Below are 16,029 nucleotides of genomic sequence, written 5' to 3'. Positions count from 1 at the left end.
AGAGGGTTGAGAAGAGCGTGTCTTTTAGAAAATTTTAAATAAATTCTTATAATTTTAGAACTATACCTGGACATTCTTCTTATTTCTAAAAGACTTTTCAATTGGTCTCTTAAAAAATATATTGGATGTAGGAACTTCATGGACCTTTTTGAGTAATCTGACCAAAATTCTTGGGGGTATGCAAGATCTTGCTTTAAAGCTCACAAGTGCTTAACAATCTTAAACACGTGTAATTTCTCCCACTGTTCAACATTTTATACAATGGCAGGAGAAAAAAACTTCCCTTCATAACTTTGCAATCTACAAACCCTACGTCAAATACATGATCACTGCCCTATTCCTACATTCCTAAACAAATATATCAACATTTAACTTACAGACTCGTTTGTGGAGTCACTCTCCATGACTAGTGCTACTATTGATCGCTATAGTCTGATGATGTGCAATCCACTCCATCCGGATCCATGTTTTGTTCTGCAATTGTCCCCTGTATCAGAGTCACCTTATTATGTAATCTTCAACATCAAGATCCATTTGCCTATCTTCATCATCGTAATCAACATGTACATTATAGTGGCTCTCTTCTAAGTTCTCGGACTTCCCACTAAATCCACCCTGACATCCATCATTATTATCCACCAAATAATCACCCTCATCACCTATTGCTTGATAAATATCATCTTCATAGCCTGATCTCTCTGGACTACTAGCATTTAGAGCAGTAGATTCCAGTTTCCCTTGATTCACATCCTCTCTGACAAATATACCAGGTGGTTTTTCCACAATATCTTCTGGGGTATCCCTCTCACGGGTGATAAAACCCACCTTGGCTGGCGCTTTCTGTCTGCTTCTAGTGCTCCGACGACCACGAACATTTCCTACTTGTCCACCAGGTTTGCCTTTCCATCCTAGCAATTTCCCCATTTTCCTGCTGCCAGAGGTAATCCTTCTCTTTCTATGATCAGATCTTGAACTATCAACCCTCCCTTTTGACAATCTTCCATCATGAGAACCGCCACAGCCTTGTTTGGTCCTTTGTCCTCTGCTGTGGCGTGGAAGGCCAGCACCCAGATCAACCCATTTTTCGGCAGTACGTTCAGCCTGATGTGAAGATTCAATTGCACCAGCATTGTAGGAACTTTTGGCAGAAGCATGTTTTGATGGAAGCTTCTGAAAGTCACAAAGTTGGAGAAATTCAAAACAAAAATGTACATATGGCAATAATAATAGATTGATTCCCACAACCAATTGCAGCCGAATAAGTTTTTTTCTCTCAAAATTCTATTTATAGTATTACAAGCAACTATAATCGAGAAATCTGAAATATGTTTCTATAAAATAAGCTTGTGGCACTATGACTAGAAGTGTACAAAGCTTTAACATTTTTCTTTCTTTTTTCACTTTAAACAAAGTACCAACTCCTCAACCTTATATTTTTGTTTTTTCTTCCTCACATTCTTTTAACATTTTCACTATAGTTCACTTTCAAAGTAGGAAAAGGAATCATACTCACCAGAACAATTCCAATTTTCTTATTCTTCTGAGACTCCAGCTTCTGCTGTGAGGTGTAAAAGATGCATGCATCAAGTTCCAAGAGCCTTAGAGCTACAGCAGCTGTTGTATATGGAACCCATGGAAGTACAGGTATCCTTTCACCATCAATGGAATCATTAGTGGGAAATCCAGGAGATTTAATTGAACTTAACAGCTCACTGGTTGTTTCATAGTTCGAAGACAAATAATCCCTCTTTATAGCACCTTCCAATGCAGTAAATATCTGAGAAAGAAATCATATCTTACACATTAGTAACAGAGAAAACAAATATATAAAAAGTTCAAGATACAAATTACAATGAACAACAAAACCTAATATGTTTAGCAACAAGGTAAGAAATGTGTAGAGAAAAAGAAGCACTAGGCAGCAATATTAATTTTAAAATGTTTAGACTGTCACAATAACTAGCCAACTAGGCATATATTCAACTGGACCACACAGGCTGGCTGAAAGAAAAGTTTAGATTTAGATGCGGTTATGTCTCTAGTTCGAACATTCCAGTTCAAGCACAAAACTAATCAGTTGAATCCATCAAATCATGACCCTAAGGTCACACTAGCTCAATCCCCTGCTCAGTTTTTAAAACATCGAATATGATAACAGAACACGGTTACATTATATCTTAAAATTTCAATTGCAGAGACTTGAAAGGTAAGATTATTATCCACAATGCTGTTTGGCAGCAGCATTGTCCTTCCTTTTGATACCAGTATTTTCATATGACATCTTTCAACCAGAATAATGACCCTAGATATTTCTTAGTTAAATTATCTAAATATTTTCCAGCTCCATATTGAACTTTTACCAATTCCACACTATTTGAAACAGGGTATGAATCCAGTATCAGTCTGTCTTTCTATCTGCAACAAATATGGGAAGATCAAAGATGAGCTTGAACATATCCTAGCAACTATACCGCAGACCAAAAAGTGTTAAACTTGAGACATTAGCTACAAACTGGAAGTTCCAAAGCATGATCTATCAAGACATGCCAGATTATAACCTGAAGAAGGTCTTCATTTGATGAGAAAGCATCCAACTTTGTACTCCAAGATTTCCTGTAGTTGTCTGTCCAAAGAGGTTGCAAAGCTTCCTGGGGAAGGGTTACCTACCACCCATAGCCAAACACTATCAGCTCCAGTTAACAAGAAACAAACAATAAACTGAAACTTTATCTAAATAGGAATTAGTTTTATCTAATAACGCCACAAATCATAGTCAAGAAAAATTAAGTAGGTTGTCACCTCAACAATTGACAAGAACATTTTGAGCAACCTCATCCTCAAAGGAAGAAAGGATGAAACGTGAAAACAATCAGTGCCAATCTCCACTTTGCTTTTAGAATGAAGATGTTCAGAAGAACTAAAGTTGCTCTTACAAGCACTGAAGGTTCTACTGCAGGAAGGACAAGGAAGTCCACTAGAGAAATAGACATGATGGCACAAATCACATATGGACAGCAGTTGGCGGCACCTCTTCTTCCCAAACTTCATTGCACATAAAACTGAGGAATTTAGGCATTCCTTTTGCATCCATTTCTCAAAGTCCCAATATCTCATAAAAGCATCTGTGTTATCAGCTTCGTTTGTTCCAAGCTGGACCACAAAAGATGTTGACATTTCTGATGCATCCAAGTTATCAATGCATACAGAAGTAGGACAATGATAATCACTGCAATCTGGTTTTGAAGCCATTTCAACAGTTTCTATCTTGAGTCTCTCAACAGTATCTCCATTTTGCATTCTCATGTTAACATTTTGTACATTCCTTCTAACAGATTCCTTGAACGACATCTCGATTCTTTGCAACATCATATGCAAGTGGGACTCCCTGATCCCACGTACATCCAAAGAAGCCAATAAAGCATCAAAACCCTGCATGTAAAATGAACATAATGAAGAAAACAGATAAAAAACAGAATATCTATGATAAAAAGAAAGTACAAGTACAAAGAGAAGGATAAGGGAAAAAAAAAACTAGTTTGTAGCATCTATGAGAATAAGATTTTGTATATAAACGCCCAGGAAGCAATAGATGTAATGACTTCCACATGCAAAATCATTAGTAATAGACATCTCTTGCCTTAGCTACATCAAGCTTGACAGGGTAAAGATGGAGCAAAAAGATGTTACTAAAAAAATGCACATAAAGACCACTGGCAAATCATACAAGGTCATAACAAAGATCAACTCAGCCTCATAGAAGTAATACCTCTTCAGAATCAATCAGCTTCCAACAACCATCATGCAACTCCACAAAAATCCTGCCACAACCTGGATCATTTTGAGAAGATGTGATGAATTGCCAATAACAATTATGTCTTCGATCCAAACCAAGAGGTAATGACCTATACGTGTAAGTTTGCTCTGCCAAGTGGCCAATGTATAACTTTAAATTTGATCTTGATTTTTCAGCAGCATATCCTGATTGTTGGAAAGAATAACTATCTGGGCCAGTTGAACAATCTTGCATCTGCATGTTGACTTCTGGCGGGGAACTCTGAAGATGATTTTGATTTTCCCGTAGTTCATCCTGCTGTTTATGCTGGTCATTGGAAGTGAGCACAGTCTTATCATTGTTGTTGTCAACAGTAAGCACTGGGCTCTGTCTATGCTCTACTGAGGGAAACACAACAGGTAACTCATTCTTATTGCCCAAATATGAGACAGACAGCATCTTAACAAAGTAATCCTCTTTGACACGGCGTTTATCAAGCTGTGCTTCTGCCCACATCTGCTTTTTTAAAGCATTTGCTGCTTCTAGACGTTCCTGAAACATTGCTTGTCAGAAAACGCAGAACACACACATGTAAGTTGTTTTAAAGCTACCCACAATGAAGAGAAATAATAGTATGGAACAAGGAATATACCTCAAGTACAACACGAATTGTATTTCCTTCAGTTGCCACACCAATCAAAGCAACAAGAGCATGAAGACGCTCCTCTACACTAAGGTCCGAGTACTCTCCCTCTGTAAGCGCTTGTACCCATGGTTCACCTGGAATGCTTTCATCAACATCTAAACCTACATTAACATTAACATTATTGCTGCAAATGGCAATTTAACTAGAGGTCTTCAGCAACAATTGAAGCTAAATCATCATCCACTTTTTCAATGGTAACCATCACGAGTTTGCAAAATCTCACCATTGTCCATTCTATATCTCATCGCAGAGTTTGCATTTGATTCCTCATAATTTGAACTCTCCTTTTTTGAATTTATTTCAGTTCCTAAATCATCAATTTCAGGATCTTCTGCCACATCACTCTCAGAATCTGCATCCCTTTCACCATCATCAGCTTCCTCTGCATTCACAAATCCACTTTTGAATATCGTGATTCTTTCCCTGGCAGCGGAATAAATTGCCTCAGAATCAGCTGGGTCCTTTCTATATGCAGAACGTAGACAATATGTTGAAGGAGCTGTCCTTTCAAATAGTTTTGTATCCCTAGACAAAGCAGCAGCTATAGAAGCCTCTGGTGTTTTGCTTGTTGTAAGATCACGAAGTCCAGATTTCTAGATAAACAAAAATAAATGGACAAGAAAATTTAATCATTAACATGAGACAATAAAGAAGACATCCAGCAAGAATATACCTGAATCTTTTCTGCAACTTCCAATATATTAAGGCCTTTGCTTCCTTCAAGAGAAAGAACATGAAATGCAGCAAATTTAACAGTTCCAGGTGTCAAGCAATGCCTAGATCTTCTTGGGTTAGATAATCCCTTCTCTTGCATAATAGCAACAGCATCTTCAACAGTTGCTCCACTGCGTAGATTAGAAATTATATCTCTACCATCATTGCCCTGCACTTGCAATCCAGAAGGTGGCAGGGAAAATATCCCAACGAAACCAAAGAAATGAAATTAAATCACAGTTTCGTTATGGAATTTCAGAAAATTTATTTTCAATGCAACACATATAATTACTAATTATGAACAAAAACAACCAAGCCTAATTGAAAATCACAAATGATGAACACTTTCACAAATTCACAAACATGAAATAAGAAAATAAATGTGTTATCTCATCAATCATTCTTCTAAAAGTGATAAGAACCTTGAGAGAACTACCTCATTATTATTGCAAGGGTGCACCTGCTCAATATTCTGTTTCTTCAATTGGGGCCCAAATCCTGCTGACAAAGCAAATTGTCGCAAAATCTCTGGCCATGTTAATGGATTTAAATGTTGCTGCCAACTTCTTATATCAAAACCCCACATACATGCCTGGCAGTAGATTCCAAATAAGTCTTTTTAGGTTAAGAAGGAAAGAACAAAGAATATATTTAAATCTGACGGAATGAAAACAACTCACCCCTTCAACTACATGTGGATGCCCCCCACCAGAGTTGGCAACACTGTTTTGGTTAGCTGCTAATCCAGTAGACGGTGTTCTTACAACTTCTTCAATATCTTTTATAATGGACCTCAATAGTGCGATATGAATCTCACCTAACAACCTTGGATCCTGCATTATTTAGAGCAAATATTGATCCATGGTCACAAAGCATTGTTAGAAACATGTATTAGTGTGTCAAGGTTTATTGTGAGTATCAAGGTTCAGTGTATCATATAATACAGTAATCAGGAAAAGAGAATCTTGCTATCCAATATATTCACTATAAAAATAGAGTCCATGGTGTAGAAAGGACACAAGATTTCAGTATATCAGATTATGCTCCTCTTCCTATCTCTCTCTCAAGAATCACAAGTTCAAGGAATAATTCTAGGACAAACAAGAACTTGAATAGTACCTTAAAGAGAGATAACCTGGCAAAAACAGGCAAAGAAAATAATACTTACATGGTCATGAAAAGCTTGTACAAGTTCATCCAAGGTAAATGGCCATATTCCAAGAGCATCAGCAAAGGTAATCAAGAACCTCCAAACCTAAATACAAAGCATTCCTATTCATCACAGTTGAGAGAAAATTCGATAACCATGGATAGTAACAAGATGAAACAACAAAAATATTTTGTGCTTTAAAATTTTTGTTACAGTTTAGTTGCTTGTCATGGTGACAACAAATATCTCCATAAGAAAAACTGGGCACAATTAGAAGTCAATCCAGGTATTTTGTGGACCAGAAAAATTCCATAGTGGTGAAGCAGGTCATATGGTTATTGCAATACATTTTCACCAAAAGGGCAAGATCAAGCAGAGAATAAAATCAGCAGCATCATGGGTAGTAATAACATCAAATTCTCAACAAATTACATCTACCAATCAGAAAAGCCAAAAATAAAAGAATAAAATAACACATAAATGGGAGAAACAATCTTACCATCAGAAGATTTCCTACATTCTCTTCAGAATCTGACCAAGGTTGAACAGAAATGATTCTTTTCAACTGAACAGACTTGGGTGGGAAAGATGTCCGTGCATCTGAAAAACCAGTTCATGTTTGGTCTGTTAGGGAAAAATCACCTCTTTCTCCCAAAAGCTCTCTTATATTTTGATTATAACCCGTTGTGAGCACAAAATAATCTAATCTAAACTTGCATTTTTCAACAATGGCTACCTTGAGAATTTAGATGAATATTCAAAATTTAAACCATAGCTAAACCATAAGCAGAAAAATTATGAATTTGGGCAAAACAATAGCACAAAATGTTAAAAGTTAATCAATCAACAAACACCTCTACAAAGTGATGCCCTACAGAAAAGTACAATTACTTCAGATTAGAAACATTTAAATTTGCAGCAATCATTCCAAAGATAGACTACAAAAAAATAAAATAAAAATTGGTAGATACATTAAATTTAGGGAAGCACAAACGTGGTGATTCTTTTCAGTAGTTATAAAAGTACCACAAGCAAATGCCAAGTCATTGATGTTTCAGCCACTCAATTCATCATCCAAATATGTGATTTGCTATCTTCCTACAATTGTAAAGAAAAGGCCCAATTTGCATAAAAGCTAAATTTAAATCACACAAGTTCAGAGGAAAGTTTTGTTTATACAAATAAGTGACCTTTGGCCAAACAGTAAGCTGCCGTGCAACCTAATGGTCAAGGGTTCTAGTGGAGAAAACAGCCTCTATTCACAAGGGTAAGGCTACATACATACCTCCTCAGACACCACATGGACCCTTGTGAACTAGGCATCCCTTTTTTAACACATATATCAAGGTATATACACACCCAAAATGAATTAGTTGCCCCCTCGAACATCTAGAACTCTTAAACAGAATACTTTCTACTTTTCTGAGTATCTAGTCAATTTGCAGCGTATACAAATGTTAATTTCCTTGCTTTCAAAATGCGTTAGAAGCTAAGCAGATTAGCAGAATGAAAATGTCATAAAACAAACTCTAATTTGAGCACTTTCAGTTACAAAACTGCACAATCTTCAGCAAGCAGAGATAGCAAATGCAAAATTACAAATAAACAGAAAAATAAAGCATGTTAAATTATTTACCTCCATATAATTCAATATTTTGAATAGTTTCATAGTCAAGAGCCAATATTGAAGAAAGCCCCTTCTTTGTTACAGCTAACTCCATGAGTTCCAGACGTTCATCTTCAATAAGTTCCACCGATTCTTTAGCAATTCTGCGAGCAGTAGCTCTCTCATTGGCAGCTTTGATCCTTGCTGCCTCTTTCTCCCTGCGTGATTCTTCCCTCTGTCTCAGTTTCTCAGCCTGCAAAAACAAATAACATAAGCTTTACTAATTTTCACATAACAGATCAGACAGTATATAGGCAGAAAAGTCTTACATACTCTGATTGATTCCTTCTGTAAAATCTTATCCTGCCGCTCCAGTTCACGCCTTTGTTCTCTTTGGTACCTTTCCTCCTCTCGCTGTCTTTCACGCAATAACCTTTCCTCTTCCTTCCGCCTTTCACGTTCAAGCCTCTCCATCTCTTTCTTTATTTGTTCTTCTCTCTTGATGTATGGAAAAATAATATTAGCCACAGAACAAATACAATCATCAAAGGGGGAAAAAATAGACTCACTCAAACCTTTTGCCTTAGAATATCCCGTTTTTCAAGATCTTTTCTAATTTTTTTCTCTTGTGCTTCAAGTTCGCGTTGCATTCTAGCCTCTTCATTCTGCAAGCAAGGCAATTCAGTGAGCAACCATTCTCTAGTATAAATTAATCATGTTGGCATTGTGCAATGAGATACCTTTCGCTTCCTTTGAAACCTTGATAGTTCCTCATCAGGGATAACCATCTTGTCAGATGGCATTAGAGGGCTGTTGATCAGAGTTATAAGGTGAGCCCCACTATGAATGTCAGCAGTTACATCAACAAATTGGTTCTTTTGCAAAACACCATCATTCTCTCCTGAAGCAGGTAGGAAAAGATTATTCTGCCTACCTTGCTGAGACAAAATATTTACACCAGGTATCTGTCCTCGAATTCCAAACCTATAAGGAGCAGATTCATTCCCATTCAGGAAAGATCGCTCACTGGATAATAAAGTCCTAGAATGTGGAACGCCATCAAGAGAACTATAGTGGATAGAAGGGGCAACTCTCTCATATGCCTCATTTCTAACTGTTGGTTTCTCTGGAATAAATTGATATTCATGCAGAGTCCTTGAAACACCCTAGATAATGAACTTGTTAGCCAAGACACAGAGAATGCACATTAAATTTGTTATTCATCTAGATAAAATATATAATTATGATTTACAACAAACAAAGGAAATAGACAGAGATACAGATAAATACAATATTTAACTAGTAGCATGGCTTAAACTTGGAGAAATAATCAATTTTTAGAAGTTCTACTAGGAAGCTAACAAAAATTATATTTCCTTAAAATATGTTGAATCAACATGTAGTACAGACTACAGTTGTAACATAACACATTTTAAAGTAGTACTACATTATTCAACAGATTTCTTTAAAACTCTGCAATGGGAGAAAGAGGTAAAGAAGAAAAGAAATGCAACCTTGTCCAGTTGCTCATAAATTTTTGCCTCAAAAGGCCTTCCAGATTGCCTGTGCTGCCCCATTGTCACCGCCCCTGGAATAATAGAAGACATTGCTGAGGGTTCAATAGCAGTACTTACAGCATAAAGCCATGTCAACTGAAGCAAGTTGACCAAACATCTCTCATGCACAACTTTGACAAAAAAAAGTTTTGCACACCCTTTCCAAAATCACTTTTTAAGGGCCTGTTTGTTGTTCTTTTTCAAGGAAAAATTCTTTTTATTAAAAAAAAAAGTGCTTCTCTTAGGAGAAAAAAAGTGCTTCTCTTAGGAGCTAAAAATAGTAGCTTAGGGGTGGGGGGGAATCTAGAAAATAGTTGTATAATAAGAGGAATTTTTCAAAGCTTATCAAAACACAATCTTATCTTACATCTTTCAAAATTCGCCACAAAGATCATACTTTAATTAACCAAATTCACACAAAAACAAACACTAATTAACCATACTTCTTTCATGCACAAATTGACAAAAAAATGTTCTAAGCATCATTTAAAAAATCACTTTCCAACACTTTCAAGACCTCAAGATTGATTACTGACCTTATGTAAACTCTTGAGTTTAGCAAGCTTTATAACTAATTTTGGTAATTGCTATGCAACCACAATTTAAGCCCCTGTATGCATTATATATATATTTATATATATATATATACACTTAATCTTTATGTAATTCAACTTATCAAAGAAAACAGAATAAATTAACTCCTCTGGATCATCAAACTATCTAACACTACCAACAAGGTGCCCATCTCTAATGAATTTATATCAAACTAAGCCAGGAGCATGCAATACAAATAAAATTTTCTATTGCATATAAAATAGCCTCGCTGCCCTTCCCACCCTTTTTCTACACAAGTCCTTTACAAAAGGCATAGCAAAACTTAGGAACACTAATTGCAGTTAGAAAACCAGTTTTACCTATTGGTGCACCAAATGCACCTGGCGGCAAGGAATCAAATTCCATTCCCAGAACAGGTCCATCCTCTCTCAACGGCTCCCCCAACTGTCTTTCCACAAAAGCAATAGCTCGCAGCTCCGCTATGGTCTGATTAGGATCATTGTAACTGCCAGTCTCCATCGCTAGCAATCCAGCTTCCATCCTAGGGAAGGCCACCATCCCAAGCCACGGCACAACTCGCCGTGAATCCAGATGACCAAATGGCCTCATTCCAGAAGCCAAACCACAATCATGCCTAACTTCAGCAACTGCTACTTGCTCAACGCCCTCCCTCACCGCTGCCAAAGCCGCCCCTGCCGGCGGCGAATCATTTTGCGGCTTCTTGGCAACTGGCACAGCCTTCCTGTCCTTCAGTCTCCGGTGACAGAACCACATTTGCAATTGACGATCTGACAGTCCCAGCTTCACAGATAGCTCAGCCCTCAAAGCCTCAGAAGGGTAAGCCTCAACTGAACTCAAAATGCACAACCCCATAACACAAAAACTCAAATTTCAACATATTAAACACGCACACAAGAACATCAACAACACGACACATGAAAAGAGGTGTACAAAAAATGGCTGAATTTTTTTCACTGACCAGCATAGGTTTTCTCCAGAACCTCCAACTGTGAAGCCGTCTTCATTTTGCGCTTGGTCTTATTATCTACCTCCACTGCCTTCTTCTTCTTCTCTCCTTCAGAACCACACTCCATACCCAACGATCAAGCTCACACACACATAACAAACAACGAACCTTCCAGAACAAACTCCCTCTAGCTCCAGAGAACCCCTAAAACCCCCCCTCAGAAATAACCCAAAAACCAAAATGCCATGAAGCATACGAACAACAAAAGGGAATCAGAGCCAAAAGGGGTAGCTGGAAACGCGAATTCGGAGCTTCTCTCTCTAACATTTCACCAACTCTTCCTCTATCTCTATCTCGTTACAAATTTTACCCCTTTTCCTTTTTTCTGAGATGGGTGAGTGTGATTGAGATGTGCGGTTAGATTTGGGGAACAACAAAAACAATAATAATAAATTAATATTATAATTAATTCAATTGTATAGTAGAGATTAGCGAGGAAAAAGAAGAAGAAAGATGCAAAAACAACGATTATAATAATGATAGAAATACTCGAAAAGGTGTGTGTATGATCTCTGGTCAATGAAAGAGAAACTACGAACAGAGTAACCAACAACAGTCCTGCACTCTCCAATAGCTGCCATCGAATTGTTTTTTTTCTCTCTTTTTTTACGCCTTTTTCAAATTTTAATGTTTTATGTAATATGTTCGATAAAATGCTCCAAAAGAAATTGTAAATTATAGAGAAGAAAAGAGAATAATTAATTGAGTGAGAGAGGGAATTTGTAATTGCTATTGTTGAGTGTGAGAGTGAGCTAAGTGATACCGATTCACGAACTAGTGTGACAGTGTATGTGTTGTGCGGTAGTGACTGGTGGATTGGGTTCGGTTCGGTTCGGTTCGGTTTGGGTGTATTCTCGCTCTAATATATCGATGGTTTCTCTCTCTAACTTTATTGTATTTTTGGGCGTAGCCATCCTTTGATCTTAACCCGTTCCTTTCTTTCAGTGGTTTGTGTTCTTCCTGGTACGACACTGCCATTGTCGTTTTAGGACTCAGGTTTCGTACCATGCCCACTGCCCTCACCCCGCGCGTGCGTATTACGTATGCTTTTTACCGTGGTAAAATGATAAAAAGAAGATATTCCCAATAACCGTATAAGTCAATTACAGACAGGCATTATTATCATATAAACATAGAGAATGCTTAGTTGAGATTTTTTTAAAATAATTTTTATAATAAATATTAAAATTAATTAATATTATTAATAAATATCTTAAAATTATTGATCAATTAATAATAAATATTTTTATTAAAGTTATGATAAAAAATATTAATAATGTTAAGTTATATTTTTATAAAAAATACATTTTAATTTTCAATTAATAGTTTTAAAATGGTAGATAGCATTCCGTAATAAGAGAAGCTAATGTTTGACTGATAGGTCTCGAAAATGCATGAACTTGAAGTGTGTTGAATATTCAACAACTAATGTTGGAGAAAGTTTTTAAATTGCTTACCGAGATTATATGGACTATATATGTTTTTTAGATTTTGAAATTTTAATGATTTTATTAGTTTTAATTTATAGAATTATATTTATTCAATCTATAATAGAAAATAATGTAAAATAAAATATTTTTTACAAAATCAGAGACAATTCACAGAATAATCTAGGATTGATTATTAAAAAATTAAATCTAAAAAATTAGCTCAAAAGAGGAGAATTTTGCAAGATTTATAAACAAGTGTTTTAACTATATTTTTTTTGGCTAGATTTTTAACTATATTTTTAGTCAATGTAGAATATCTTAGAACAATTTTTTATGCTCAGTATTGAAAATCTTGTGCATTAAGTTCTTTCAAAATATTGTTTAGTTAAAAAGTACATTGTAGACTATTTAAAAGCTTTTTTTAAGTCTAATAAACTAGCTGATTTAAATACATATGAAACATATTATTGTTATTATTATTATTATTATTATTATTATTATTATTATTATTATTATTATTATTATTATTATTAATATTTTAATATAATATTTGCCAGCATATATCCTATGTCATGTAAGTAGGTGAGGGCCCTCAAAATTTTTTTTTGATGATATGATTTTAAACTATGGTTATATTATTGCGGTTTTCTGAAGTTTCAACGATCACATTTCTTGATTACACATTCGCTCGCAATTTTAGTCATCACAATGGAAACACAACGATGGTAATTTAAAACCATACTTTGAATTTGTTCTTTTTAGTCTTAAAAATGCAAATTAAATTGTAACATTTCAATATATACACTATGTCATCTTAATTAGATTCTTAGAATTTAATCACTTGATTCATAAGACATGTTAGTCTTTTAAATGAGAATGTGTTAAAAAATATGTCAGTGTTTCTCTTCAAATAAATAGCTAGCATAGAACATTTTTTATATCAAAATATTATTTTCATAACCTAAATGAGAGATGGGCTCTCAACAAAAAGTAGCTAAGAGTGTATATGATTGAACCATTTAATTAAGTGTATGATCAATAAACTTATATTTTATAATATATTTATGTTATAAAATTGATTATAATTGAAATAAACAAAATATACATAAGCTTCACCTATAAATTTAGTAAAATAAAAAGTCATAAGAGTTATAAAATATGCTATAAAATTATTTTAGAATAATTTATAAGTTCAAATACTCTCTTATAAATTATATTCTAAAGTACTTTTCCTAAAACTGAGAGATGTACAGAGGACCATTTTATGAGTAATTTATTGCTAGGCTATAGAAATCTGATTTATTTTTATTTAAGTGTAAAGCAAAATAAAACCACTTAAAACTTGTTCAATGTTTCCTGCCACCCAATTGAGGTGTGTAAGTATTTCAATAATTGAATCTGATATCAACAGGGACCCACATATCATGCCATTTATTTACACTGTGCTATCGGTTAATCCAACAACACTAGCTGCAAAGAAAAATGCAAATAATTTTCCAAGGCTTTAATAAGAAATACACAATGCATGCCATTAAAACAAAGAACAAGATCAACTAATTGCGCGAGAGAGGGAAGCCAATCCCATGTCTTTGGCTTGGGAATGCAACAAATAGAACACTACACACCAAGCCAATCCCGATAGGCAATACCACAAGAAGCTCCTTGGTCTCCTCAGAAGGCTTTGGAACAAAACAGCTCACAACACTTCCATCAAAGAGTGCAATTGCCAAAAATACCAATATTGACATAAATGCATGAAAGAAATCAATGAACCTTAACCTATACTTAGCTTCCTCATCAATTGGAAGTCTCACTGACGTATCCATAACCCAAAGTCCATTGAATGAAGCCACCCCATATCTAACTTTTCCCCTTTCATCCCTGAAGCTATCAGTGAATGACAAAAGAAAGCATGAGAGGCTACAAAAGGTTAAGAGGCCAATGGTCATGGCCTTACTTGTTAGGGTATTGCATTGGCCTTGGTGTGTGAAAGCTGGTGACAAAGTTTGGAATAAGAGAACTGTTCCTGTTGGAAGAAGCTTAGTCAAATGTGCTGTGCCCTTGAAGGCCTTTCTCATTGTCTTTTGTGCTGGTGTTTTGGGAGCTTTTTGGGATGCTGGTGCGTTTTCCAAAAGGGGTTGTTGAGTGTCCACATGAACAACATCCATGAAAAAAAATAGAAGTGGGAAAAATATCTAGTTTTTTTCTTTTTTCAATCTACTTTTCAGTTTTTGGTATTGTGTAATTGAAACTTGTGTGCAGTCTAGCCTTTATTTTATACATGTATTCATGTACAGCAAACTGAAAAACATAAATGTGCTAAATAGACAATTCTTTGGTTCAGTTTTGTTTTTGGGTTATGAGGTTGTCGTGTCGTGGTTATCTTTGGCACTAAAGGTTTGTTATCACATTAACTAAATGCATTTTTAAATGTATCATCAGTGCTTCTGTAACTGCTATGGAACTGAATGTTATATTAAGCTATTTATGGTAAGAAATAGGTTACACGCTTAGCAATAAACAAAACTGAAAGCTATAATATGCTTACGATAAAAAAATAAAATTCTATCATATATTTTTTTTTCTTTTTATTATTTTTCTGTATTGTAACAAAAATTGTACAATTTTTTCAATACAAATAGCATGTCTCAAATTGAAAGGTTACATGCTAAGTAGGTTATTTGCTTTTGTTTTCTTTTGGTATACGGTTATTTGCTTTTATTAGAGGTGTTTTCAGTTTACCTTTAATTTGTGTAGTTAGGTTATATGTTCTGGTAAGATTTTAACAGATGTTGGGTAATGTACAAATGTAGCTGCTTTTTTAATCTCTTTCTTTTGGGGACGTTGTTGAAACGCCGTATCCTCTCTGTGCTTAACTTTGTTTATTTATTTATGTCTACATCCTAAGTGATCTTAATGCTCTTCTTATTATTATTAAAAAAAATATTAGCTTTAAATTTTATTAAAATTATAAAAATCCTATAAATTTTACTCTTTATTTTATAATTTTATTTCTTTTTTCTAATTCTTAATAAATTTTAATTTATAAAATATGTTATAAAGTTATACTTTTAGCACTTTTTTTTAATTATATATAACTGTTCATTAAGTTCAGCGTATAATATTGATATAATAATGTTTATATTATATGCAATCATCCCAAGATTAATTTGAAAAATTACCTTGATTTATTAAATTAAAGACCGATAAAACTCTCTCTATTTAAAAAATATTCTATACTTAAATTAGAAACCTTCATTTTGACATGAAATTGATAAAAGTATCCTTATTAATATTACATAAAGTTTTGATTGATTACACAAAGTTTATTTTATTTCTTAAATATTACATAGATTATTTTCTATTTATAAATATATTACAATTAAAATTTTCTACGATAATTAAATTTTGAAATCGTTATAAACACTAAGGACTATAAAAAGTTCAATATAATACTAAAATAATATAAGAGAGAACATATATAACTAAATAGATTTACATATAGTAAGCATA

At 34.5% G+C, this 16,029-nt stretch overlaps 2 protein-coding genes across 3 annotated transcripts; both read right to left on the bottom strand.

Moving 5' to 3' along the window:
• Positions 1 to 94: 94 nt before the first annotated feature.
• LOC113857699 (homeobox-DDT domain protein RLT2) lies at positions 95 to 11,985 on the bottom strand. 2 transcript variants are annotated; one of them, XM_027489836.1, is made up of 19 exons: positions 11,039 to 11,985; positions 10,419 to 10,907; positions 9,463 to 9,536; positions 8,689 to 9,114; positions 8,524 to 8,613; positions 8,282 to 8,446; positions 7,979 to 8,201; positions 6,842 to 6,942; positions 6,361 to 6,447; positions 5,873 to 6,025; positions 5,629 to 5,784; positions 5,152 to 5,361; positions 4,702 to 5,071; positions 4,425 to 4,579; positions 3,767 to 4,324; positions 2,800 to 3,429; positions 2,559 to 2,663; positions 1,514 to 1,777; positions 95 to 1,170 (listed from the first exon to the last, which is right to left on the bottom strand). In XM_027489836.1, exons 1-19 carry the CDS (start codon positions 11,151 to 11,153, stop codon positions 499 to 501), a joined length of 5,043 nt encoding a protein of 1,680 aa, XP_027345637.1. In that variant the 5' UTR covers positions 11,154 to 11,985; the 3' UTR covers positions 95 to 498. The 2 variants fall into 2 exon arrangements, with proteins under 2 accessions (XP_027345637.1, XP_027345638.1); XM_027489837.1 differs by lacking the exon at positions 11,039 to 11,985 and having other exon boundaries at positions 8,689 to 9,103; positions 10,419 to 10,556.
• A 2,084-nt stretch (positions 11,986 to 14,069) lies between these two features.
• LOC113859675 (protein DMP7) lies at positions 14,070 to 14,684 on the bottom strand. The gene has a single exon (XM_027492387.1). It carries the CDS (start codon positions 14,682 to 14,684, stop codon positions 14,070 to 14,072), a length of 615 nt encoding a protein of 204 aa, XP_027348188.1.
• Between the last annotated feature and the right edge of the window lie 1,345 nt (positions 14,685 to 16,029).

Source organism: Abrus precatorius, unplaced genomic scaffold, assembly GCF_003935025.1.
Source record: "Abrus precatorius isolate BTA unplaced genomic scaffold, Abrus_2018 Scaffold2, whole genome shotgun sequence".
In the NCBI taxonomy this organism is placed as follows: Eukaryota; Viridiplantae; Streptophyta; class Magnoliopsida; order Fabales; family Fabaceae; genus Abrus; species Abrus precatorius.
This window is presented reverse-complemented; position numbering and strand designations above follow the sequence as displayed.